This window comes from Nothobranchius furzeri, chromosome 5, assembly GCF_043380555.1.
Source record: "Nothobranchius furzeri strain GRZ-AD chromosome 5, NfurGRZ-RIMD1, whole genome shotgun sequence".
Classification (NCBI taxonomy): Eukaryota; Metazoa; Chordata; class Actinopteri; order Cyprinodontiformes; family Nothobranchiidae; genus Nothobranchius; species Nothobranchius furzeri.
The window spans coordinates 35,121,804-35,134,710 of NC_091745.1; the positions used below are offsets into that span (position 1 = coordinate 35,121,804).

Consider the following 12,907-nt stretch of genomic DNA (forward strand, 5'->3'; position numbering starts at 1 on the left):
GCCTGGTCCATTTCAGAGTCCGTGGTCTGGAAAAATGGCAACTTGACAGCGATTGAGCCGTTTGTGAAGAGGAGGGAAAGCAGACAGTGGTGCCTGTGTTTGATGAGGTCAACATATGTCTAAATGAAACCGTATTTCACTTTTAGAGTTTTAATTCTAACGTCTGTTTAACAGCTCTGTAGGAGTCGTATACACTAATAAGTGAGGCTGAAGTTTGACACATGAACGTTTTAGGAACCATGCTCATGCTGTGACACACCGGCAGGAAATAAAATGATCAAATAGTTGTATATTTTCATTTTTATGTTTATGTGAGGCGCACATACTGGTGCATTGTGGGATGCTTGGTTGAAAACACGCTCCCACACCAGCCACCTCCCATCTGCCACAACCTTCCTTTTCTCCATCTTGCTAAATTAACAAGGCTTTTAGGATCTCCAGAGACACGGAACCTCACTTATTCACCGACTGTCAGCCCACCACAAATCACTCCCCTTCCTGTTAGCACTTATAACTCTTCTGTCTCCCTATCTCAGCTTTCATCACTCTCTACATTTCTTACTTTGTGTTCCCTGCGTCTCCGTGACTTTATGCCTCCTGCTTCTTTTCCTGTAACTCTTCTTGACTCTCTTACCTAATGCTTTCTTCTCTTACTTCCATCTCTTCTCGTCATTTCTTTTCACATATTTTCTGGTTTTGGCTCCATTTATCCAGGTTTCTTGTTTGAATTTATCTGAACTTGTTTTGGGGCTTTTCAACTTTTTCTCCTACATCTCCCCCGACTTATGCCACCCTGTTTTTGGGTCTCCTCCTCTAGTACATCCAGAGAAGGCAGCAGGAGAATGCCCAGCGGCAGAGTCGTGGAGAACCCCCACTGCCTGAGGAGGATATCACCAAATTGTTCAAGCCCCCACAGGCGCCACCACGCATGGATACTCTGCTCATTGCAGGTACGCACACACAAAAAACCAATCAAACCAGAGGACACCCGCATTTCTTTTTTTCTCCAGATTCCAACAGACACTTCTGCTCCTCTCACTGGAGCTCAGGTTCTGTTTCACAATTATCTCTGCCATTATCTTAAAATTACATTAATTTAAAGTTTATTGACTCAGCCTCCCGTTCAGCTTCCTTTATCCCCGCTGTTTAGCTCTCCGCCTCCTGACAGCATTCTGAGCCCCCCGTTTACTCCGTTCACCACTAATTTGATGTTTCGCTGCTGTTTTCACCGTCTGTGTTTGTACAAATGTTTGTGTGTGTGTGTGTGTGTGTGTGTGTGTGTATGCTGTACATATGCTTCTTGTGGGGTGTTTGTGTGTTGTTTTATGGGGGCGTGTGAATGCATGTGGCTGTTCTCCAACAGGGCAAATTAACAACTACTGCCAGAACGTGAAGGAGTTCACCTCGCAGAACCTTGGGAAGCTGTTCATGGCAGAGGCTCTCCAAGGCCACAACTAGAGCGGAGGTGGGAGTGTGAGACGGTTTGGAAAACTTGTCAACTGCAGGAGCGTCAACCATCATTTATGTAGTGGTTTTTATTATGAAGTGAATCTTGGATAAAAACACTCTTGATTTAAATAAAAATCCTGCAGCTCATCTTCTTTTGTCTTGTTGCTTTGTCTTGTTCTTCACACAACCTGGGTAAGAATGTGTGTGAATGTCTGATCGTGTCCAGGACATGAAGACAAACCAAATTGTGGTTCAACATAATAAAGAATAATGTCTCTAGAACAGAAAAAAAAAAAGTCAAAATGAGTTGAGTCACATTTACCCATGATCGGAGAGATGGACACAAACAGGCAAAAGTTGATGAAATAATCAAATGTATGATTTCATGTAATGTTTGAGTAAGACGGTGATGAAAGGATTCTTACAGCCAATGTCCATTTTGTGATTAAATGGCATGATTATGAGTTTTTAAGTCAAGTAATGTTAAACGGCGATCTGAATCAATAGAATTGTCTTGTTAAATGATCAGTAGGGACTGTTCCATGGTAACATGTTTAATGATTAAGTTGTGATTAAAAGTTAAAGGTCCAGATTGTAACTCAAATCAGTTGGAGCCGAGGTTTGGTGTGAAGGTCGAAGGAAGGAAAGAGGAACCGACCACTTTCTACCGATGGAGATAGTGAACCACCAGACTTGGGGTGAAGAGGATCTTGACTTAACACGGGCAACAGGAGTTAAGTGCTCGCCCCGTAATTGGAAGGTTGCAGGTTCGAGCCCTGCTCAGTCTGTTGCTGTCATTGTGTCCTTGGGCAAGACACTTAGCCCACGTTGCCTGCTGGTGGCGGTCGGAGGGACCGGTGGCACCAGTGCTCGGCAGCCTCGCCTCTGTCAGTTGCCCCAGGGCAGCTGTGGCTACATCATAGCTCATCCCCACCATTGTGTAAATGTGTGAATGACTGATTGTGTTGTAAGGCGCCTTGGGGGGTTCCTGGATTCTAGAAGGCGCTATATCAAATACAGGCCATTTACCATTTAACAAGACCGTTGGCTGTTTGAAGAAGCTGAAAAGGAGAACGTTCCAGCACCAGACCGTTGCAAAGTTCCATCGGTTTTTAGTTTTTGCTTCAAACCTATTTTTCCTGCATTTCTCTGTTCCAAGGAGGAAGCCAACACTCAGGTCGGACTGAATCGGTTGGACCGACCGCGGGTTAGAGAGAGCCTGGCGGTATGAGTAGGAAGGTTGATCAAGATTAACTAACTTTTTTTCTCTGTCCACCAAAGATTTCCAACTATAAGGTGAAGGTTTCAGCTGTAAGGTGAAAGTGAGTATACATAAGGATTATTTAAGTATTTTTAATGATCTGTTTTTTATATTTAAGCTGATGATTAAGCCATCAGAGGTATGACCTGTTAGCCTTTCCTCGCTTAAAGACCAAATTCACTAGTTATTTTTTTTGTTTGTTTTTACACAGTCTTCTGGTTTAAATGAATGCCTTGTAAGTTGGTATCTGAGAAAGACGCTCTGCTCCTGTTTTAGGAACCAGATCAGAGTTCAACTGAACACATCAGGTTTTGGTGACTTACTTCCTGGTATGTGGACGTTTCCTCCGATTGACTACCAGCAAATTAAAAACTTCCTGTTGGAGGTTTCTACAGCACTTTAGTGAAAGAGAAACCGATTCAGAGCTGCAGCTGAGACCAACTTTCTATCTGAAGGAGAATTCACCTTTTCTCCTCTGACTCTGTGATCATTAAACAAAACTGATCAGGTTTGCTGTGGTTCATCAATCAGCAGGAAAAACTAAACTCGGATTAATCCAAATGAGAAGCTTTCCTAATGCTGAAACTCATCTGGAGTTAAACTAAATTATTTAAATAACTAACGTTAAACTTTTCTGATTAGATCTGCTTTACTCTGTAGTTTCCTCTTCGACTCTTGTCCTCAGAGTTCAGACATGTCTGCTGGCACCAGCCTGAGATTTGAGGATCCGTCTGTCAGGATGTGTTCACTGATCCAGTCACCATGCCATGTGGACACAACTTCTGTAAGACCTGCATCACCCAACACTGGGATGGTGGCAAGAGCTTCCAGTGTCCCATCTGTTCAAGAAGACCAGACCTGAACTAAAAGTCAACACCTTCAGAGAAATGGTTGATCAATTCAGATATGAAGCTGAACAGAAACCCAGCAGCTGCCAAACCAGACAGACAGAAAGTTCTCAGTCTGTAACAAGAGTGGATGGAGGCTGTAAGAGAGGCAGGAGAGACGATGCTGCTGATGGTGTTAAACAGCACCTTGGGGTTCCCTTTGCTCTGGGACACCAGGTTGGAGAAATAGGAAACCCTTGCATCTCTGACTGCAGAGTTAAAGGATGTCAGAAGATCCTTTAGGTGCAGCAGATGGATGTGGAGATGGGTTTTCTTCCACAAACGCTCCGTTTTTCTGCATTGGTGCTTCAGGCTGCGAAGGCTGTCATTAAACCAGGGAGTAGGGTTCACTGCAGGAACTGATCTGGTTCTGACAGGACAGATGTTGTCCAGAATGGAGAGGCAGTGCTCGTTAAACTGAGAAGTTAAGGAATCTGGGTCGTTATCAGAAGAACAGGGTGGATCAAAAGCAGCAGAAAAATTGCTAGCTGTGCTCTCATTAAGAAAACGAGAACTAACCATACGGCGAGCAGGAGGTTGGGACGCAGAAACTGACAAGTTAAAGAAAATGCAATGGTGATCTGAAATATAAACGTCCTCAGGACAAACGCTGTCAGCATTTAGACTCAGGGTAAAAACAAGGTCCAGAGTGTGCCCCCTGGTGTGTGTGGGGCCAGAAACATGCTGGGTAAAGCTGAAGGAGTCCATAAGGCTGGAGAAATTCATGGCAAAGAGATCAGAGGGATTATCAACGTGGATGTTAAAGTCACCAACAGTCACCAGTCTGGACAGCTTCACAGTGGAGGATAGAAAGTCACTAAACTCCTGAAGGAAAGAACTGTTTGGACCAGGTGGACGATAGAACACAGCACAGTAGAACGGGTCCTTACGCCCGACTTTAACCAGCTGCAGTTCAAAGGAAGCAAAGTGACCAGAGGTTGTAGAGCTACATGGAAGATGGTCTCTGAAAACAACAGCTAGGCCTCCACCACGACCAGAACCCCGGGGCTGGCTAAGAAAAGAATAACCAATGGGGCAGAGTTCAATCAGACCAGAATAATCAGATGTTCGCTGCCAAACTTCAGTCAGAAACAGAAAATCCAGGTTTTTAGAGAGAATTAGATCATTGAGCAGGAAGGACTTATTGTTAACAGAGTGGGAATTTAACAGAGCCATACTGAGTGAGGTGGAGGAATCAGAAACTACACAAACAGCTGGAGTTAGTGGACGTAAATTAGCGGGGTTAGATCCACGGTGTTTATAAAAACCACTTATGGAGGGAACAGGAGGAGAAACTACAGAGGAATGAAGATAAACCGACCTTAAAAAACTTGGACGGATGAACCGCGTCCCAACGCGGCCTGGCGGGAATGCGGAAGTGGCGCTCAGGTCACCAAACAAAGGACAAGAAGCTAGAAGATCGCTCCAATGTTTACCAGATAAACCTCGCTTTAAGAGAAGTCTTAATCTCACCCGGATTCCTGCTCATTTACCTCTTTTCCTCCGACGTTTTCCCGGGACCGGACAAACATAGCCGGAGGTGCACAGCTCAGGACTGTCGTTTGGCTCCGGGCAGGTGCGCCACTCAGGTAAACAAACAGGATGGTACGTCCTCGGTGCGTCTTGGGCGATCGTGAACGAACGGAAGGACAAAAGAGTCTGGCGATCATAGGAGATGGTAGCAGGGACACTACTGAAGAGGATCGCAGACAGGAGCAAGGTGGAAAAGAGGAGGTTAGTGGAGAAAAGTTTGAAAAAGTGGCCGGTGACTGCGGCTAAGCCAAGCTCAGGCGCCATCTTGTTGCCGACTGGAAGCGGCCATGAACTTCAGCATGTCTTCTCCAGAGCTGGAGAAGACATGCTGAAGTTCAACAGATGATCCAGAACAGACGACTAAAGATTCAAGAGGTTAGAGAGTCGGTGAAGATCAGTAAAGATGCTGCAGATAGAAAGCAGAAGGTGTTCAGGTCTTTACTGATCTGAAGAAGTCTGTTGAGAGAAGCATAAAGGAGCCCATAAAGGACATTGAAGACAAACAGAAAACTACAGAGAACCAGACTGAAGACCTCATCAAAGATCTGGAACCAGAGATCTCTGAGCTGATGAAGAGGAGCTCTGAGGTGAAGCAGCTCTCAGGTTCTGAAGACCACCTCCACCTTCTCCAGAGCTTCAGCTCCTTGAAAGCTGCTCCACCCACCAAGGACTGGACAAAGTTCAGAGTTCATCCTCCATCATATGAGAGGACTGTGATGAGAGCTGTGCATCAGCTGGAGAAGACTCTCAGAAGAAGATGAAGAACCTGATGGAGGCTGAGCTGAAGGAGGTCCAGGGGTCTGCAGTAGATGTAACTCTTGATCCTGATACGGCACATCCTGACCTGGACCTGTCTGCTGATGGAGAACAAGTTTATGATGATGATGATGACGATGATGATGGAGAACAAGTCTATCATAAAGATGTGCTGGAGGATGTTCCAGTTAATCCAGGGAGATTGTTTTACTGTTTTGGGGATACAGAGTTTATCTTCAGGCAGATTTGACTTTGAGGTTCAGGTCAGAAGGTCCATCAACAGGAAGGGAGAGTTCCCGACAATTATTACTGGACTGTTAATTTGAGAAATGGAAATCAGTACAAAGCTTGTGATGGTCCTCAAGGAGGTCTCCATCTTGATTCTGGTCTGGAGTAGGTGGGGGTGTTTGTGGATGATGAGGGGGTTGTGGTCTCCTTTTATGATGTAGAAGCTGCAGCTCTGATCCTTTACTGGCTTCTGCTTCTCTGATAAACTCCACCCGTTCTTTGTTCCTGGTCTGAATGATGGAGGTAGAAACTCCGCTCCTCTGATGATCTGTCCTGTCGAACAGCCACCCTGATCTTTTTATTCACGAAGCTCCGAAAACAAAGAATCTGTTAGAGGTTCTGATCTGGGTGAATGAAGTCCTGCTGGTGGAGAGGTGAGCTTGGAGACGTCCTCAGAAACAGAAACAGATTTTTGTTGCTGGGTGATTTTCATCTGCTGGTTCAAACATGGAAGGGGGGTTAAGTAGAAACAGCAGCTTTGTGAATAGAGAAGCTACAAAGGAATCAAAGTGGAGACTTAAATCCAACAGAGGCAAAGTTTCTATAAATAAATTTGGGACGAATGACAGAAAGGCAGCATTTTAGGCTTTTGTCGATAAAGCTCAAGAAGCCACTCAGGAAAATTACTTTGTGATTTTTAGAGAAAGAAGATTCTCAGTGATCAGTGGAAGAATGATGTGAGATGACTTGTAAACATTTCTTGAGTCAAAGAGTTTTTCAAAAGCCTTCAAGTAAATGAGCAATCTCATTTAAAACGTTTCCCCTTCGTTTTATTAGCTGGTGCGGCAAATAAAACAGAAATCTGCAGATACTAAAGGTTTTTTAAAAACATCACCAAAACGGCGCCAGTAATAGGTTTTACCATCACAACGGCCTTAATCCTTTAAAATATAGATTTAACAAGGTGTTAAAATCCTTCCTCAGAGGTTCTGGTCCATCCTGGCATGGCAGCATCAGCTCCATCCATGATGAGAAGCTCCCGTTCCACCACATCCCAAAAGTTCTGGACTGGTGACTGTGGAGGTGACTTGGTGCATGATTCTGCTGGAAGCAGCCATCAGAAGATGGGTCCATGCGGTCAGGAAGAGTTGGGACGTGGTCAGCAACAGTACTCAGGTAGGCTGTTGTGGCTAAACCAAGCTCAGTGGAACTAGAACTTCGGCATTACTCCACCAGCAACAAGGCTGAAATCCAGACTCATCAGACTGGGAAACATATTTATAATCTCTTATTGTCCAAAGATTATTATTATTATTATCCTTATTTTTTTTATTATTATTGCTTTTTTAAATTGTGGTAGTGTTAATTAGCCATTTTGTTTTGAATTCAAATTATCGCTCTGTTATCTTGTCTTTGTATTTGCATCTTTGTTTCCAAGAGGACCTACTTGTAAACGAGATGCTTCATCTCAAGTGGTTTTATCCTCTTAAATATAAGTCAATAAATAAAAATAAACATGGAATGCTGGGTGAATACACCTTTTCAGTAACCACCGTCGTTTATCACGTTTGAACCCGTTGACCTCTGAGAGACTCCACCCTGCCAGACCTCGAGCTTCATTCAGTTTCCCTGGCCTCTGCTTTCCCTCGGCCACCTACCCGCTCCAAAGTGAATGTAATGCAGGTCTGGGCAACTCCAGTCCTCGAGGGCTGGTATCCTGCATCGTTTTGTTGTTTTCCTGTTTCAACACAGTTGATTCACCTGTGCAGTGGCTCATCAGGCTCTGCAGAAGCCGGTTAATCACCTGCTGATTGAAATCAGGTGTGCTGAAACAGGGAAAACACTGAAACATGCAGGAAAGCTGCCCTCGAGGACCACGGTTGCCCACATACCATACCAAGTTTATTTGTATAGCACATTTAAACACGGCATGAGAGCCGACCAAAGTGCTGAACAAAAACACAATAAAAACAATCAACAATAAAAACTAAATCCATTAAAATCGAGTAATTCAAATCAAAAAGAAAAGGAGAAAGAGAATAAGTTAGACTGAGTTAAAAGCCAACGAATAAAAGTGAGTTTTTAAACGAGACTTAAAAAGGGAAAGAGAGGAAGGGAGTCTGATCAGGAGGGGCAAGTGGTTCCAGAGCTTCGGCGCACAAACTGAAAAGGCGCGCTCCCCGCGGGATTTACAGCGGGAGCTAGGGACATGTAGGAGGTGCTGGTCGGCTGATCGGAGGGATCTTGTAGGAACATAAGGGTGAATGAGCTCAGACAAGTAGCCAGGTGCTAAGTTATTGAGGGATTTAAACACAAAAACCAGGATCTTAAACTATCTGGAGATGGATGGGGAGCCAATGGAGATTTTCTAAAACCGGCGTGATGTGTTCTCGCTGCCTGGTGCCAGTCAAGAATCAAGCTGCTGTGTTCTGCACAAGCTGAAGGCGAGTGAGAGTGGAGGAGGAGATACCATATAGCACTGAATTAGAGTAGTCGAGACGGGAAGTAATGAAGGCATGGACAACTGAAGGGAGATGATGCCTTTTTAAAATGGGCTTAACTTTAGAGAGATCTCAGGTGGTAAAAACAGGTCTTAACTACCTGGTTGACATGAATGTCCATTTTTAGTTTAGCATCCATCACAACCCCTAAGTTTGTGACACGGGTTTTCAACCCACTTGCGATAAATGGAAGGGTCAGTTGGGGACTTTGAGAAGTCTTAGGGCTGAAAATGATGGCCTCTGTCTTGGCATCGTTCAGCTAAAGAGAGTTTTCCAACAGCCAGCTCTTCACATCATTGCAGCATTCAACAAGGGGCTGTAAGGAGTCATTAGGCTTCACAGAGGCACATAATTGGCAATCGTCTGCATTTAAATGGTAGTCAATGTGGTGTTTTTTAAAAATGTCACCCCTCATGTAATGTAACACCAAATCCTCAAAAACCTTTAGTTAAAACTTACAGAAGAATTTACCAAAGCAGCATTAGTGAGCATGGAGAGTACAGGCTGGTCTTCCTGTAATTTACTCTTCTAACTGAGACTTGTGGTTGGCTGCAGGATCAAACCTGCACCTTAGATCAGTCTGCGAGAGTCTTTAAATAGTCAACATTAAAGCTCCCTGCGGGAGTGCATAAGCTAAATGCCTCACATGTAAGCTGGTCTTACACTGATCCGCTGCAGCGTGCCTGCCACATACCCGAGAACGTCATAAACACTTCCCGTTTGTGGAGATTGTCACTGGTGTCCACTCCAGCCACCAGCAGGAACAAGAACATCCTGTTTGTTTAATAAAGGACCTGCCAGCAAGCAGTTCATAGGATCATAATTACACTGCAGCATCACGCACTGCTGCACGCTCTCAACCAGCATCGTTCCTTTCTACTGATTATGTTATTTTACTTGTTATTGGTTTCGCTAAGACAAGCAATAACTTGCAATGCTCCTGCTTGTCATCAGCACAATGTCATTAACAATAATTACAAGTCAACCAACATGATAAACGCTTATTAGAACGGTGACACTCGAGCAGGAAATCATTTCTTCCCCCAAATCATGTTTCCTCGACACGCTGGTGTGATGGAAAATATTAACTTCCTGCAGAGGACTCAGATGATACTCATTAATTAAGGTTTCTGCTCCTTTGACAGGCACACTTGCTCTTTTTGATTGATCCATCCAATGAAAAGATTTTCCTCTTGAAAGGACTTGCAGGACTTGTGAGAAGTGGCAACTAAATTCACTTGGTTTCTGATTATGAACGGGCACAAGGTGACATTGGACTTAAGGGGTGACTGAATGCAGAAATCTGCCTCGTAGAGGGAACATTTAGATCTTTTGTCTTGGGATTCTGTGGAAAGATTATGAAAAATGTATATCTTCCCTGCTCCTTCAGTGACCTCATCCTGGAGAAACGGAGGCTAGTTCTGACCGAGCTAACAGCCGTGGGGCTAAATCTGGTTTCGCAGCAGACGAGGAAAACTACACAGAAAAAAAAGGATTGAGCCAAAAAGTAGACTTTACAGTGGGTACAGAAAGTAGTCATACAGTTAATTTTTCACTCTGTTATATTGCAGCATTTCCCAAAATCAAAAAAAAAAAAAAATTCCTCATCAACACACACACAACACCCCATATTGACAGAAAAACACGGACTTTTAGAAATTTCTGCAGATTTATCAAAAAGGAAAAACAGAAATATTACATGGTTCTAAGTATTCAGACTGCTCAGTATTTAGTAGAAGCACCTTCTGAGCTGATACAGCCACGAGTCTTCTTGGTCAAGATGCAACAAGTTTCTCACACCTGGATTTGGGGTTCCTCTGCCACTCTTCCTCGAGTGACTGGGTGAGTGTCACTGCATCCCGACTGATCATGCGCCCTGGCCACCTGGCCAAAAGGATGGTTAGAGCTCTCACCTGGGAGTCTGGGGTTAGGCCCTTGTTTCTCCACCTTGCCACAATTCTACCATTTCTACAGAGTGTATCAAACTGAAAGCAATCCAACGTCTCCTGAAACGCCGCGCTCACGCGCTGTAATGAGTTTCAGACAACTGTTTCAAAATCCTCTTCGTCCTGCCTTGTGGTGAAAAGCTGAGGCTCATCACACTCATCAGTAATCTACCAACTTGAGGTCATTCAAAGAGCTATCTACAACAGGTAAGATACTACTTGTTAATGACCCTGAGTCCTGAACAGATGAGAACCATCCCTTTATATGAAAGCACAACAGCTGTGAGAGGTCACAGCATCTGGATTGTATCCCTGTTGTGAAACAGCGACATGGCTTCAAATCCTATTTAAATCGACAGAGTTGAAACCAGAGCCGACAGAAGTTTGGTTTCAGTCCTGGGGCCACTGAGGGGTCAAGGGTAAAAGGTCACAATAGCTGTTTTTAAGCACATAATTCCACATAACTAACCTCGGAATGAAAACTTGTAAAAGTAGAATCAGAATGAGACAGTCAAGTATTTTAAATATGTGGACTGACCCCACTTTCACTCACTAGATGTTCCTACCATTTAGCTGCATCTCTGTATTAACCGTTTAGCTTCAAGCTAAGTCAGTTCATTGATGTGAGGTAAATGTATTTAGAGGTGAGGTCATTGATTTCTTCACTAGTTCTTTGTGTGCTTGTCGTAGTAAAGTGGAGTCCGTACTGCTTCATGCTGTCGGTGATGAGCACCGTCGTCTTCTCCTCGAAACAAAATGACTCACATCCATCAGCATGGCCACGGACATTATCCCTGGATTTGAGATGATCCACGGGAAACAAGAAATACATCAGAAGCTCCATAAAAGTTAGCCTTGGGCAAAACCAGGTCCAATAAGACAATGATCAGCGTTTCCAAGAAACAACACCAACATTCTGGATGAGTTCCTTTAGAAATCCCAATCAAAACTAAGCAGATTAATCAAGAGCAGCTCTACCGGACTCTGGTTCTCAAGGGCCACCACCATCCTTCATGTTTTTGGTGTCCATGTTTCTGTGGTCCAACACATGGACTTCAGCACACCTGATGCCAACAAACAGGTGACTGACAGCCTTCTGCGAAGCTGCATGAGCTACTGAACAGGTGATTCATCCACTCAATTAAATGTGTTGGAGCAGAGAAACAACTAAAACTTGCTGGACACTGTCCCTCCAGGACCAAAAATAAGAGCCTCTGAGCTAAAGGATGTAGCAAAGTGTTTCCCGAGGATCAGGACCGGACACCACCGATCGGTGTCATCTTCCAAAACAATAAATAAATAAAATCTGAGATTGTTGATCAGAAGAAAACAGGAGAAACAAAAAATTTCCATCACTCGTCGAAAGGCAAATATGACACTACTACTGGACTTGATTGTGTTTGTCACAACAGTTTTAATAAAACCCCACCACCAGCAGCTACGGTGGGTTCTTGTCCAAGGACACAACAGCAGCATTCTCTGGTCGGAGTCAGAATCAAACCTGCAACCTTCTGATTACAGGACACCCGCTCTACCTTCTGACCTACTGCTGTAAAGTGTAACGCTGTACGTGGGTTTATTTTACTAAATGTTTTCTAGGGGTGTCCTTCAGAATTCCAAAATCCAGGCAAACATCCAGAAATCAAAGCTCTTTTAAAGAAAACATGTATGTTTTATTCACACACACACACACACACACACACACACGCACGCACGCACGCACACACACACACACACACACACACACACACACACACAGGCACGTGCAAGCACACACACACATACAAACACACGCACATGCACACGTACGCACGCACACACTCGCACACGCACACGTACACACACACAGGCATGCATGCAAACATGGAGTAGGCAGCTCTTGCTGACCATAAGTAGTAATGATGGCAAATTCTGAAGCACGGTGGTGGTAGTATCATGCTCTGGTGTTGTGCACCTCCTGGGCTAAGGTAAGCTGTCTAAATTCTCATGAGCAGACCGTCGTTTAGACCTCAACAAAACTGGGCTTCAACATGAAAATGTCGTTAAACACTGAAGCTTCATGAAACAATAGGAATCCTAAAACCCAAAGCCACCGTAGCTGTGGAACGTTGTGAATGATTTAGGAATTTGGGCTCCTGTTACAGTTATGTTATTGATGTTTACTCCCTCGGTACAATAAGCAGAAGTTAGGAGATTGTGTTCAGATCCTGCTGGCCCACTTTTAGTCCCACATGTCGATGTTTCCAACACAGGACATTCATCACTCGCTGGGTGCAGTTTCCAAAAATAATTGGGCAGAAATAAAAAACAAGCCCCTTCAAGCTTAAAAGTGTGTTATTTCTCTAC

At 44.1% G+C, this 12,907-nt stretch overlaps 1 protein-coding gene and 1 pseudogene across 1 annotated transcript in view; both read left to right on the plus strand.

Annotated features, from left to right (window-relative positions):
* Positions 1 to 1,596, plus strand: part of LOC139070039 (eukaryotic translation initiation factor 3 subunit H-like) — an 82,171-nt gene extending 80,575 nt beyond the window's left edge. Inside the window, exons 7-8 of the mRNA XM_070551615.1 lie at positions 818 to 950; positions 1,364 to 1,596. Coding sequence (XP_070407716.1) covers positions 818 to 950; positions 1,364 to 1,458 — 228 coding nt within the window. The 3' untranslated portion in view covers positions 1,459 to 1,596. The remainder of the gene's footprint in view (positions 1 to 817; positions 951 to 1,363) is intronic.
* A 2,020-nt stretch (positions 1,597 to 3,616) lies between these two features.
* On the plus strand, positions 3,617 to 6,663 carry LOC139070178 (E3 ubiquitin-protein ligase TRIM39-like; annotated as a pseudogene).
* The last annotated feature ends 6,244 nt before the right edge of the window (positions 6,664 to 12,907 follow it).